The 15,147-nt window shown below is 37.7% G+C and overlaps 1 protein-coding gene across 1 annotated transcript in view; it reads right to left on the bottom strand.

Moving 5' to 3' along the window:
* Nucleotides 1–256: 256 nt before the first annotated feature.
* The window catches only part of LOC118626106 (alcohol dehydrogenase E chain), a 55,116-nt gene continuing 40,225 nt past the window's right edge, over nt 257–15,147 (bottom strand). Inside the window, exons 3-9 of the mRNA XM_036255441.1 lie at nt 11,716–11,854; nt 10,507–10,594; nt 10,190–10,409; nt 7,845–8,105; nt 3,957–4,092; nt 3,244–3,382; nt 257–525 (exon numbers count right to left, since the gene is read on the bottom strand). Coding sequence (XP_036111334.1) covers nt 501–525; nt 3,244–3,382; nt 3,957–4,092; nt 7,845–8,105; nt 10,190–10,409; nt 10,507–10,594; nt 11,716–11,854 — 1,008 coding nt within the window. The 3' untranslated portion in view covers nt 257–500. The remainder of the gene's footprint in view (nt 526–3,243; nt 3,383–3,956; nt 4,093–7,844; nt 8,106–10,189; nt 10,410–10,506; nt 10,595–11,715; nt 11,855–15,147) is intronic.

Below are 15,147 nucleotides of genomic sequence, written 5' to 3'. Positions count from 1 at the left end.
TGCAGGCATGAGTTTCACCTTCAGGCTTTGGTACTTTTCATAAAAAGGGGAATACAGACTGTGGAAGTAGAGGCAGAATTGGAGACTTCAAGCACAAGAGCCCATCATGTGTATGCTGGGGGCAAGTAAAATGAGGACCTCTCCCACGGGGCTTCAGTGACTAAGGGAGGCAAAGATCCAAAAAGTGTAAGTCAAAAGAAATACTTTTCCTTGATGGGAAAGATGAAACAATTCAACACAAGCAGAATGGTTAAGAATAAATGTTTATTGGACTCAATTACTCTGCTAAACAGAATGTTCATCTAACTGTCACTTGGATTTTGAACATTTGCTTGGAAAATGATTTCACAACAATTTTTGTTTCTTGTTTTCACATGGAAACCTCCCAGGTGTAATGTATTGACAGCATCTCTGAAGAACAGAATATCAATGCCTTTGGCTGATAAGACCAATGATGAAGGAGCCAGAAGACTGCTACAAGGGAAGGCACTTGCATGGTCTCAGAATGTCAGGACGGTACGGATACTGAAACAGAAAAGATATTGATTGTTTTAATGTTTATGTAATTGTTTTAATGTTTATGGACTCTTCCCATGTGACAGTCCAAGGAGCATCTGATGCGTCTCAGTGAACAGCTGTCTGTGTTTCCTGCCACTCCATTCCCATCCCTAGGCACTCAAGTCAAGTCAAAGAGCAGTTCACCTTTTCCAGGTTCAGTCTTGTGTTTTCTCCAACCTTAAACTTAAACATAACATCCTGAACGTGACTATCATTTAGGCTTTATTACGTACTAGAATCCTCGAAAAACCTTTTCGAGAGCCTATATGCCTGACATAATAATGAATTCAAAACAACAATAGGCAACAAGTTCTTGCTATTTGTCACATACTCCGTAGATGTTTTTTTGTGCATTTTTATCATTTAAACTCACCTTGACAATGCTTTGAGGCAGGTTTCAATGTTATTTCCATTTTAGAAATAAAATATGCTGAGGCTTAGAGAGATTTGTAACTTGCTCTAAGTCACACATCTAGTGTGAAGTTCTGGGATTTAAACCCAAGTACAAAATTGCACAAATTACAAGATGACAGGTAACTTGCCTGAAGGAAGCAATGATGTAATAATTAAGACCATGTTGAAGGTTTCATAGAGCTCTGACAAAGCAGTGTGCTTAAGTAGTCTTGGAAAGTAGATAAAATTGATTTGTGTTTAGAGATGTTCCATTCTTGAGAAGATCAGAAATGTAACATTTACATTGGAACTCATGTTCTTTCTCAAAACCATCTTCTGATGGATAAATATTTTTAGAAAAAGAAGATCTTCATGTCTTTAAATATCATATATATATATATATATATATATATATATATATATGTGTGTGTGTGTGGAAAAATATGTAGATAACTTAGAAGCTAAAGGATAGTGTAAAGAAAGTAAAAATAACCTGTTATCTCACAGCCTAGAGATGATCAGTGTTAATATTTTCTTGAATTTTGACCAACTTTTTTCTAGACACATGCACATTTTTTTTTTCTTTTAAATCCTCACCTGAAGATATTTTTCCATTTATCTTCAGGTAGAGTGGGAGGGAAGGAGGGAGAAAGAGGGAGAGAGAGAAATATTGATGTGAGAGAGACACATCAACTGGTTGCCTTCTGCACTACCCCAACCAGGGCCAGGGACGAAACGCAACTGGTGTACGTGCCCTTGAACAGAATCAAACCCGCAACTCATTGGTCCACAGGCTGATGCCCTAACTACTGAGCAAAACCAGCCAGGGCCACATGCATGTTTTTTATTGTGCTTGTTGAGAACTTGGGATCATACTGTATATGTAAGTTTATATTTATATTCTATAACTTAAAATCATATCATGAGAACGTCCCAATTTAATGAAATCATTTCTTTTTTTTTTTTATCCTCACCTGAGGACATTTTTGCATTTATCTTCAGATAGAACATGAGGGAAAGAGGAAGAAAGACAGAGAGAGAAACATTGATGTGAGAGACACATCGACTGGTTGCCACCCACTGGACCCCAACTGGCGCCAGCAACTGAGGTATGTGATCTTAGTAGGAACCAAACCCAGGTCTCTCTGGTGCACAGGCCAACACACTAACTGCTGAGCCAAGCTGGCCAGTGCAAAATCATTTCTTTTGAATGGCTTAGTACATGACTAGAATTTGAAGCCATCCCCTTAACGTTGAACTTTTAGGATATTTCCAATTTTTGATATTATAGATAATAGATGAATATGCTTAAATAGATGTGTTTGCATATTTAATTATTTCTATAGAATAGATTCCCAGAAATAAAATTTCTGGGACAAAGAATTTAAGTATTATTATTTTTGTTTTTCTGATACAAATTACCAAATTGCTTTCCAAAAAGGACATAATCTGGTACTGTGTGCTGCTAGTTTCTTTTCTTCTTCAATAATATTTATCAGAATAAGTGTCCAGCATAATATGTTATGTGTGGGGGTACTTAAGAAATAATCAAACTTTCAACTTATAGTTGAAAACCTCATGAGAAAAAGTATGAGATAGAAAAAGCATGGGCTATGGAACTAGAAGATGGAAGTTAGAGATAACTGCCTATTACTAGTTGTGCCTCATCTATAAATGCAAATGACATATTCTTTTTAGGTGGTTGAAAAAGTTAAATGTTAGGGGTAGGAAATATAATTGGCTTATTTTGCTAAGCTTTGAAAAAAATGTAAGACTTAAACATTTAAAATAGCATTCCCCTTTACAACCATTTTTATTTGAGAAAAATTATTTGTAAACAAAAAAAAGTGAAATAATAATAGTCGGTGTTTTAAAAGAAATAATAGTGATATCTCTATAGAAAACAACCCCAATGTAGCTCCATCACTCCATTTACAGCTATTAATTGTCAACATTTTTAGGTGGCCAGGCAGAGGCTGCAGTGACTCCATGTTATGATTATGACTGTGTTACTCTGATTATTTTTCTTAGCAAGGGTGAGTATACTCTTGTAAATAAAAACGAGTGCCTTTGATTATTTAGATTCACTGTAACCAACATACGTAATTTCATTTCAGCAGAACAGGAAATGCAAAACAACTCTTCCTAGCTTCTCACAATATGATCTTAAATGTTCTACATTCAAAGACTGAACTAGTAATGGAAAACCAAGGCACTCCAATGTTTTTCTCATACTTTCACTTTTTTCTCTGTTAACCAAATCCCCACTATAAAAGAAAACTTAAAATCTACCTCTTTCCAGAGCGAAGCAGGTCAAATCCTTCATTTATTTTTTCAAAAGGTAAAACATGGGTTATTAATGGATCCAATGGAAATTTCTTAGCCATAAAATCGGCCACAAGTTTGGGGACAGAATCTTTACTCTTAAAGCCTGAAAAGAAAATGACATCATTGTTAGCCAGGGGTAAAATGATTGGAGAGGAAACTTTCTGAATAGAATTATAATGAAAGTTCTACTACTATTTACTACCACTCAGACTACTATTACTGAGGTTAATAAGAGACAGAGTGCTTCAATATCCTCTTGCAGTTGTTAAACTTTTTCTTTTACTTAAAAAAATGTGCCTAGATAAACAAGGTCCTTAGTTATTTGCTCTCTCACAGAGAAATTATAGTATGAATGGTTGTCCCTGAAGTCAAGGAGCAAAGTGTGTAACTGTCTAAATTTGGGTAACAAGAGCAGACGTGAATTATTGCTATGAATTTTCTGGTCACATGTATAAAAAGAAGTGGTGCTAAAAAACCCTCGTTTATGGAGACACCAGGTAAATTTACCTTGGGAACTTGTACAGTAGTTCTACATCTAGTTGATTTGGAGCCTACAGATACAAAGAACTTTTAATTTAGTTTAACCATGATGCTTTTTAAAACCTGGCATTGGCACTTGATAAAGGGAAGAAATCCTGAAGTTAATAAGAATTCAGCCCTCAAGCCTAAATACATACCACCAAACACTGCTCCTTTCCAGGTACGTCCACTCAATAGCAACATAGGGTTCATGGAGAGATTTTGGGAATCAGGGGGTACTCCTACAATGACGCTTATGCCATATGAGTCTTGACAGCATGCCAAGGCAGCCACCTGGAATAAAATTAATATTTTGCATCATTAAAGTGGGCTCTCTGATAGTCCTTACTCATAATACACAGTAATATTGATTTAGCTAGATTGTGAACATGTAATATTGATTTAGCTAGATTGTGAACATGTGGAGGAAAGAGATTATGTTTTTGGCTTCTTCATTCCCCGTTACGCCTAGGATAGTGCTGTGGCTTTGGGAAATGCCCAGAAAATACTTTTTGAATGAGACATGGGTGAATGAATTTTGTGTACACTTAATTCTTCCTTATAAAGTAATGAAGAAGCAAACATCATTACAAACATATCTATTTAAAGTCTGATTCCTCAAATATAAGTAATGTTTTGTCATTACATGACTCTCGGATAATCAATGAGTTGGCTAATTCATTTTTTATTTGGTTATTAACAAGGTATTTTGAACTTAATACTTTAAACCCGGTGTTTTGATGGTGCACAAGATGTATGGTCAATTATATCATCACAATTTGTCTCTTTCCACTTGATATGGTCTCCTTTTTTAATAGTTCCCTATACTGTTCATTTATAATATGGACCTTTGTTCTGATTTCTGCATTTTTTTTCCAGCTTTGCTGAGGTATAATTAGCAAATAAAATTGTATAAATTTAGGTTATACAATGTGATTTTTTTAGGATGTACAATGTGATGATTTAATATTCATATGCAATATAAAATGATTACCACAGTCAAGTTGACACATCCATTGCCTCACATGGTTACCATTTTCTTTTTTTTAATGAAAACACTTAATATCTATTCCTTTAGCAAACATGAAGTGTAGAATACAATATTATTGACTATAATCACTATGCTGTACATTATATCCTTAGAATTTGCTCATCTTTTAACTGAAAGTTTGTACCCTTTTACCAACATCTCCCCATTTCCTCAGCCATGACACCACCATTGTCCTCAGTGGTTCTAAGACTTCAACTTTATTGGATTTCACATATAAGGGAGATCATAAAGTATTTGTCTGTCTATGTCTGGCTTGTTTTACTTAGCATGATGTCCCCAGATTTGTATATGTTGTTGCAAGTGGATAATTTCCTTTTATATGGCTGATTAATATTTCACCATATACACATCACCATTTCTTTATTCATTCATCAGTTGATAGAACTTGGGTTGTTTTCATATCTTGGCAATTGTGAATACTGCTGCAGTAAACATAGGGGTGCTGATATCTATTCAAGGTAGTGATTTCATTTCCTTTAGATATATATCTAGCAGTGGATTGCTAGATAATAAGGTAGTTCAATTTTTTATTTTTTAAGGACCCTAAATACTGCTTTTCATAATGGTTGAACCAATTTACATCCTCACCAACAGTGCACAAGAGTTGCCTTGTCTCCACATCCTTGCCAACATCATTTCTTGATCTTTGGATAACAGCCATTCTAACAGAAGTGATGAGGTGTTATCTCATTATAGTTTTTAATTTTTTTTTCTTTATTGATATAAGAAAGAGAGGGAGAGAGAGAGATAGAAACATCGATGAGAGAGAACATTGATTGGCCACCTTCTGCATGCTCCCCATTGGGGATTTGGCCCACCAACCTGGGCATGTGCCCTGACTGAGAATTGAACCAGTGACCTCTTGGTGCATGGACCGACACTCAACCACTGAGCCACACCGGCCGGGCTAAAATGAACATGTTTTAAATGTGCCTTTACCTCCCAAAAATGTATATTGATTTCACTTTAAACTATACCCATTATTCTGGAACTTCAAAAGAAAGCCTTCTTCCTCCAGTCAGGGTTTTAAATATGTCTGTAGTAGAAAATGTTTTCAGGATCTCTCAGTAATATATAATGACTAGTCCTTTTGTGGCAGGATAGTAAGAAGCTAGAGAAATTCCTTGACAAGTGGAATAAGGGAAACTGAGACAATATAATTAATTAAACAAGGTTAAACAATCTGAGCAATTTACAGCTAATGAATCACAAGGTTTTATCTTCTCCAACTAAGGACACTAAGGAGCAAATGGTTTACACATTCCAGACCATCCTGGGACAGAATGGCCTCAGTCCCGGTTCCTCTTCAATGATGCTCCTGATAATGTTCTTTCAAAATGAAACTAACCATAAAATAACCCCTGACCCCTCTATACCCACATTTTGTTGAATCAACAACTTCTCTAGCATTCCCTTGGCCAAAGAAAGAAAAAAGCCTCAAGGCAAAGGAGCCAGGGCTCTTTCTTGCTAGAGCATGTCCACGCCTTGTATCTTTACTGTTCTAAGGGAGCCCATGAGACTTGCAAGCAGGGGAGCAGTGGGCAGTGGGAGCTCATCCCAGGGTTAACCCCTGAACTTGTCTCCAGGGCCCCATTTTTCTCTAACTTTCTCCTGTTGCTTCTTCTACCTTAAGCCCTTTGTTTGTTTCACTGTCCTCAGCTTTAACAAACAAACTCTCAAAATCACCTGGACTCCTGCTGTGAAATCTTTCCTACGCAAAGTCAAGAATTTACACACTACTGGTGGGCCCTAGGCAGAACCACTCCAGGCCCAGACCCCTGGATTATGATGTTTGGAAAACCACATACCTTTGCAACATGTGGCTATCAGACATTTGCTATCTTCAAATAAAGTAACAATCCAATTCCACATGAGAAACTAAAAGAAATATAGCTAGAGATGTCTTCCCCATGGTAATTGATAATGTTAGCAATTATTTGAAAGTGATATATATATTGTATAGATGATATAAGCACTGCATTACTGGAAACAATATTTCCTATCAGTAACACCAGCTAATTTTTTTAAGAACTTACCATTTGACAAGTAGTACTGTGTTAAGTAGTTTACATGTGTTATCTCATGTAATCCATAGCAAGAGATATATACTTCTTACATGTTTTTGGTGGAAAAATCTGTTGACTTTTTAAAAGTATTCAGTCTAACACATAGATTTGGGTGCTTAATATGTGTGCCAGGCACTGTGCTATATGCTGTGGTAAAATGGAACATGTTTTCGTTAATAAAATGATACTTGCCTTAAATTGATCATTATTTCTTTTATCTAGTTAGTTAGTTAATTAGTTATTTTGTTAATCCTCACCCAAGGATATTTTTCTATTGATTTTTAGATAGAGTGGAAGGGAGGGAGGGAGGAAGGAAGGGAAAGAGAGAGAGAGAAACATTGATGTGAGAAAGAAACATCGATTGGTTGCCTCCCTCATGGTCCCAACAGGGGCTAGGGATCTGCAACCCAAGTACATGCCCCTGACTGGAATCGAACCCATGACCCTTTGGTACACGGGTTGATGCTCTAACTGCTGAGCCAAACCAGTTAGGGCAAATAGTTCATTATTTCTTTTGACCAAATTATGATGTAGGAAAAAAACAGAATTCGTTAAAACATTAACATTATTAAGCCATTTTGTTAAAAAACGTGAGGGAAATACTGAAAAATAAAACTTGCAAATATAAGAACAGAATTTGTATTATTTATATTTACTTGATTTTGAATACTTTCACTAAAAATTAGCAAAGTAAATTTTAAATGGCTCAATATTCTAAAGGGGAAATGCTACTTGAGCTATGTTTGATTAGCTGATGAAATGAAACGTTTCTTATAATAATAAATAATCCAGGTATCAAATAGGAGATGAAAAATCACCATTCAGAGTTTGAAAAATATTCTGTATATATATAATATTTATATTCCACTGCCTAAACACCTACTCCAGAATGCAGAAACACATATTTCAAGGCATTTCATGGTACTTACCATAGTGTCAAGCCTACCAATGACTTCAAATGAAAAATCCACACCTCCACCGCTCATTTCCTTCAGCACCTCATGGATGGGTTTCTTGAAGTCCTGTGGGCTGATGCACTCAGTGGCACCCAATTCCTTTGCCTTCTCAAATTTGTCTTTGTTGATATCCACCCCGATGATCCTGGCTGCTCCGGCCGCTTTACAGCCCATGACAACAGACAGGCCGACCCCTCCGAGGCCAAACACTGCACAGGTGGAGCCTGGCGTCACCTGTGTTTTAGCAAATGCAAAAGTGGATTAAGTAATGATAGCTGGAAAGTGCCTAAGCTATGTACAGTGCCATGCTTTATCTGTTATTAGGACTATTCCGACTCTTATGTCCAACCTGCTGTCAAAACTTGTTTTGGCTTCAGCTGATTCATGTTTAAATTGAGGGATTTGAACTAGACAAATGGTTTCAAAATTTACTAGACATTAGACTCACCTGGGAGCTTTAAAACCTCTTAATGCAAAACACAAAAACAAACAAACAAACAAAAAAAACCTCTCAGTGCTCAGGTCACAGCCCATAACCAGTTACATCAGAATCTCTGCAGGTGGGACCCAGTTCCTAGGTGACTCCTGTGAGAAGCCCAGACTGGGAGCCAGTGGCCTGGATGATCTCTGAGCTTGAAATGCCAAGGACTCCCATCTTGAAGAAGCTAATGGCTGAAATCCATTGACAGGCTTCAGTAATACGCAAAAGCAATTTTGGGGAAACGAAATAAGTGGGAAAAGGTTATTCCAGCAGACAAAAAACAACATAATCAAACCCCCATAGATTAACTCCTTGTTTTATTAACTGTCAGTAGTCATGACCGGTATAATTAGAGCAGAAATTAGCTGTGAGGCAGAGAAAGGTTATTTTCAGCTTAAAGCCAAACCCAACAACAGGAGAAATTTAACTGGAAACTTTAAAATAATCCAACTTGAGAGCAACGTGATGTTAGTGGGTCTTTATCCTTGCTGTTTAAAATACAACAATGAACAATCATGCAATAAAAAGTTGGCCTATATTTTAATAATGCATGAAATTCATTATCATGAGTGCTCTCAGCTTCTGCTCTGTGTGTAGCTCAGTTCGACCATCTGCTCAAACAGATGATGCACTTGCACAAGGGACTTAGTGTTAGTCTCACAGAAATTTGAAAAACACATGCTTTCAGTTGTTGAAATTCTCTAGGGACTGCTTAATATACCTGGTCAGCACTAGGAGTCAGCCTTTAGTGTGGGTAAAATATTCCTTCTGTCCCAAGTATCAGTCATTCTCTGGGGTACAATATCACTTTTTACTTTACTCAAAAAAAATGTGAGGTTTGTAATTGTGATTTTAAAATGCAGATAATGATATATTATGGTTTACGATTTATTAACTGTCAGTAGTCATGACTGGTATAATTAGAGCAGAAATTAGCTGTGAGGCAGAGAAAGGTTATTTAGGAGTTTTGAGAAAGACATGCTAGCCGCAGCCATAAGATTTTTAGGCAAATAGCATTATCTACACGGGCCTACTAAATTTTCAACCTTTTGGGAAGAGAGGCCTTTAAAGAATTTCTCCTTCAAATCTACTACCTCTGAGGGTGTGTTTGTGTGTTCACGGCAGGGGAGGAGATGCAGCAGTAAGAGCCCCTAATGATTGGGATAAATGCGTACTACATCACTGACACTCCCTTGCCTTCCTCAGAGGGTTCCACAGAGCAGATAGGATGGCGAAGATTGGGCTGGAGGTGTATCAGGTAAGGCTTTGGAATCTACTGATCCTAATTCTGGGAGTAGAGGACCCATGGACTAGCGGCTCCTCAAAGGCAACTCTCTCGTCTCATTTACTTTTGCTGCCTCAGGACCTAGCAGAACTGACTGTGCCTGGTGCGTGTTTGCACTGACTCACCATAGAAGGAATGACTAAATGAGGTCCTAGCTTTAAAATTTAGTAATCATATATATATATATATATATATATATAGAGAGAGAGAGAGAGAGAGAGAGAGAGAGAGAGAGAGAGAGAAATAATGATTGAAAATGGCGTCTTCACTTTTTTCTTCACTAATTACCAACAACTTTTTCACTTGTTATGAACAGATAAATTTTCTAGGTTATGCTCTTAATTTTTCCTTAGGGCATTTTTCTACTCAGAATCCACACCCTAAATACTATGGAGTATATCAGCGTTATTGTGGTATCGGGGTGGGGGGTGGAGAACGATAGCTACCAGTAAATCGATGAAGAATCATCTCTGATTCTTGTAAGAAATTGCTTTCCTTTTGATTTCTGCCAGTCTGAGTGCAACTGGTTTTATTATCCATTGTCATTCTTACCTTGGCAACTTTGACTGCAGATCCATAACCAGTAGTGAATCCACAGCCAATGAGACAGACTTTCTCTAGTGGTGAGGCTGCATCAATTTTGGCCACTGCGATCTCATCCACTACTGTGTACTGAGAGAAGGTACTGGTGCCAAGGAAGTGGTTGATGGGCTTCCCTCTGCAGGTGAACCTGGTGGTACCATCCTGCATGGTCCCCCGAGGCATGCTCAGACTAGCCAGTGCAACACACAAACACACAAGGGCTTGAGACAGGAGCATAACTGATATGCAAATTCAATGGCTGTGTAAGGAGAGTAATGGAAACTTACTCATTTTTCAAGCAGAAGTTGCCTTCTGGGTGTTTACAAACACTGCATTTTCCACATTGGGGAGTAAAGAGTGGGATGACTTTATCACCTGGAGAGGAAAAAACAAATTCTTACTAAATTTCTACTGAGGAATTAATAGAACAAGAACTTAAAGCTTTCGGGTATGTATTAGAGGCAGTTGTCTTTGAATAGTCTCTAAGAAATAGGATCCAGTCACCACGATGTCATTGGTCATTGCCTGGCAGGATTGTGATTGGTTTGGGTTTGTATGTGCCTAAAGATTGACAAGGAAGAAATGTAAATGTGGGAAACAACATGGATTTTAAAATATTTTCATTGCATTAATGGTTATCTTTTTTCTGTGCCCTTTCTCTTGGTGGTTTTATATGTATCTCATTTAATCCTTAATAAGTAAACTTTAAATATTTTCACTACAAGTATACATAGTTTCACTAGATGTTGGGGAGAGCCAGTCTTTTGTGATAGATTGGGATACAGTAAAAATGAGAATTTTAACAACCATTTCTTGGCTTTCCAAAGTGAATGCTTATTTTTACTGTAAAATGAGTGCCTACTTTTAAAATTTTAGGTTTTGTTGTGTTTTTTTTTTTTAAATAACAAAAAATGAGACAAAAATAATTCTTTTTCCTGCTATGATAGAGAGAGCTGGGTTGAAAAGTAAAGGTGTCATTTATTATTAATTTATTTCTAAGTAAAGGAAATACTAAGAGCTGAAATTCAAACCAGGCGAATAAATACAAAATGTTCATGCCATCATTTCCATATAAAGTTTATCTATTAAATATTATGGCTCAACCATTTTAATGGGTTTTGTAGCTAGGTAGAATAGATGATTAAAAATAAAAATTATGTTTAATTCTAAAACAAATCACTTTCACCAGTAGGTTTGACCTCCTCCATTACCAAATAATTATCCTATGAACAGAAAATATTAAAATAAATGGCCTGGTTTGAGTTTCAGCTCTTAGTATTTCCTTCACTTAGAAATAAATTAATAATAAATGACACCTTTACTTTTCACCCCAGCTCTCTCCACCATAGCAAGCAGGAAGAGATCTCTGTTCAAGTCCTAGCTCTGCCGCAACCGTCGGCAAGGTCTTTCATCTCTCGTTGCTTTAATTTCATCATCCAGGCTGGGTGACTTTGAGTCCTGAACAGAAGTACACTCTGCAGGTGTGAATTCTGTACCTGGCTTTACTGTAGTCACCCCTTCTCCAATGCTCTCCACAATGCCGGCAGCCTCATGGCCTATGATCACAGGAAGAGGTGAGACTATGGCTCCACTAACAACATGGTCATCTGACCGACAGACTCCTGTGGCCACCATCTACAGATTAAAGGGAAGATAATTAGGTTCAGAAAAAATTATGGGAGGGAGAGGCCGCTGCCTCTCCCCAGAACTCTGGGAAGGAGTAAGATGACCATGGTTCTGTGTGGCCGCAACTCAGCGAAAGCTCTGAGCGCCCTCCAAATCTCGAGTGTCCCCACACAGTTCCAGTCCAGTCTGCCCTCCCTCTGCCAGAGCCCAAGAGGGGGCAAGCTGAGAAATGCCAACAGAGTCTTGGAGGCATTAAGTCCTGGATCTTCTGGTTACTAAGATGAGGTCCACAGAAGTGAACTTGTTTATCTGAGTCCACAGACAATGGAAGAATCAGGACTCCTGATTCCCAGTCCCAGCTCCTTTTATCAACTAGCCTTGCCTCTTTCCAGGGCTTTGATATGGTGTTCCATTTTATCACTGTATCACCATTTGTTTATTACCTGTTGATGAAGATTTGATTTGTTTCCAGTTTGAGGTTATGAAAGTTTCTATAGGTCTTTGTGTGACTCATGCTTTCATTTCTCTTATAACTACCAAGGAGTGAAATAATATATGTTTAACTTTTTAAGAAATTGCCAAACTATTCCCAAGTGGCTGTACCATTTTACATTCCCATCATCACCATATGAAAGCTCCCAGTTTCTCAGAATTCTCACCAACACTTGGTATAGCCAGATATTTTCATTTTAGTCTTTTTTTTTTTTAAGATTTATAATTTATAATTATTTTTGTCATATATGCTTTGAATCAACATATATATTTTCCCATTGTATTAGCTAAAAGATCCATCACCAATCATTAAAAAAATAGTTCTCTCCCCTGCTACACTGCAGCAACTCATGGTATCTGGTTTAAGGATTCTATTAGAAATATAGTAGTATCTCACTGGGGTTTTAATTTGTAATTTTCTTATAACTAATGATGCTGACCATTTTTTCATGTGCTTATTTGCCATCTATATATCTTCTTTGGTGTAGGATCTGTTCAAATTTTACCAATTAAAAAAACCTTGATAATTTCTTTTCTTCTTATTAACCTTTGACAATTCTTTATACAATCTAGATACAAATTGTTTATCAAATACATGATTTCAAATATTTTCTTTTAATCTATCTCTTATTTTTATTTTCTTAAGAGTGTCTATCAAAAAGTTCAAAGTTTTAAATTTAAAAAAAAAGAAAAAATTATGGCCCTCAGATAGACTTAACATGCCCAATTTCCTGATGTTGGACTTTCAAAGAGTGTTCAAGGGTTTTGCTTATCTCTACTCTTCCCAAATACAAAAGATTTTGTTTGTCCTCAACATTATTCTGTCTAAAACCCTCTTATACTTTCCTTTCCTGTCTTAAGCAATTTAGAATAACCTGTTAAATAATTGTCTCTCAAATATTTGTCTTATATAACAGACAAAAAAGAATGCATCCTTTTTTATAGAAGTAGAAACTACAGATTAACACCAAGAAAATTAAGCCAGTTAAATTCCATCATGTAGTGCTAATTGATTTTGCAGTCTTAATATATATACTTCTTTGCACTTTTTTCCCGCATAAGTACTTCAATTCTTTTTTTTCTTATTTTATTAGTGTGAAAGAATTTTTATCTAAAGTGGAATCGGAGGATATAAAATGAAAAATCTCATGCATGTGCCATCAGGAAAACCAAACACAAGGACTGAGAAACTGATTTCTTGTAAATGCCTAATTTGCAGAAAGCTGATAATATTGCAATTTTCCTAAATGATAAAAAGTTGGGACTTTGGGTCAAGATGGCAGCATAGGTAAATGTGGCATCATGTCCTCCCACAACCACATCAAAGTTACAACTAAACTATAGAACAAACCATCATTCAAAACTGCCTGGAATCAAGCAGAATGGAAGTCCTACAACTACGGAATTAAAGCAGCAGCACATCGAAACTGGTAGGAGGGGCAGAGGCGGATGGGCTGGTCTCACACCCACGTGTGGCGGATAAAAATCAGGAGGACACCTCGGCTGGGAAGGTCCTCCCTGAGGACTGAGGAGTCCCTGTCCCACACCAGGTGCCCCACTCAGGGTTCCAGTGCCAGGAAGAGAAGTCCCCATAACTTCTGGCTGGAAAAACCAGTGGAACTGAGGCTCAGGGAGGCTGAGGAGGCTGGAGCCCGGACACAGACTTATCGGACTCACTTCCTCTAAGCTTGGAGGGGAGGCAGCTCGAGGGGCACCAGAGACATACAGGGAAGAACTGAGCTGTTTCGCACTGGAACGAGGGCTGGAGAGGGAGCTTTCTCCAGGACAGACGTGCTGTCAGAGGCCTTTGTTCCTTTGGTGAGCCCTTCCCTGGGGCAGAAGACAGCTGCCATGTCCAGCAACCTGGCTCACACTGGTTGCCCCACCCTGGTGATTCCCTGAGGCCCTGCCCCACCCAACTTCAGGCCCACCCAAGTTGTTGCCAGTTGTTTAACCATAGGATTGGCCTGTCTTGGATCCTGCTTCAGGTTTTCCTAAATTCTTTCAAACAAGCAGCATCTAGTCTCAGCTAGCCCCATACCTCTCATTAAGTAATACACAGAAACAAACACAGGGAGGCAGCCAAAATGAGGAGACAAAGAAACAGGTCCCAAATGAAAGAACAGAACAAAACCCCAGGAAAAGAACTAAGTAAAATGGAGATAAGCAACCTAACAGATGCTGAGTTCAAAATACTGCTTATAAGGATGCTCAATGAACTTAGTGAGAACCTCAGCGAACTTAGTGAGGACCTCAAGAGCATAAAAAAGGACCAGTCAGAAATGAAGGATGCACAGTCAGAAATGAAGAAGGCTCTAACTGAAATAAAGAATAATTTACACAGATTCAATAGAGTGGGTAAAGCCAAGCAGCAAACCATCGATTTGGAATCTAATGAAGCAAAAAACACCCATCAGAAGAGCAAAAAGAAAAAAGAATCCAAAAAAATTAGGAGAGTGTAAGGAGCTTCCGGGACAACTTCAAGCGTACCAACATTCGCATCTTGGGGGTGCCAGAAAAAGAAGAGAGAGAATGAGAAATCAAAAACCTATTTGAAACAACAATGGCAGAAAAATTCCCCCAACTTGGTGAAGGAAACAGACATACACGTTCAGGAAGCACAGAGAGTCCAAAACAAGATAAACCCCAAGAGGCCCACACCAAGACACATCATCAACAAAATGCAAAAGGTTCAAGACAAAGAGAGAATCATAAAAGCAGCAAGAGAAAAGCAGTTAGTTACTACAAGGGAGTTCCCATTAGACCGTCAGCTGATTTCTCAAAAGAAACTTTGCAGGCCAGAAGGGAGT

Source organism: Molossus molossus, unplaced genomic scaffold, assembly GCF_014108415.1.
Source record: "Molossus molossus isolate mMolMol1 unplaced genomic scaffold, mMolMol1.p scaffold_m16_p_1, whole genome shotgun sequence".
Classification (NCBI taxonomy): Eukaryota; Metazoa; Chordata; class Mammalia; order Chiroptera; family Molossidae; genus Molossus; species Molossus molossus.
Note: the sequence above shows the minus strand (reverse complement) of the source record. Positions and strands in the feature narration are given on the sequence as shown.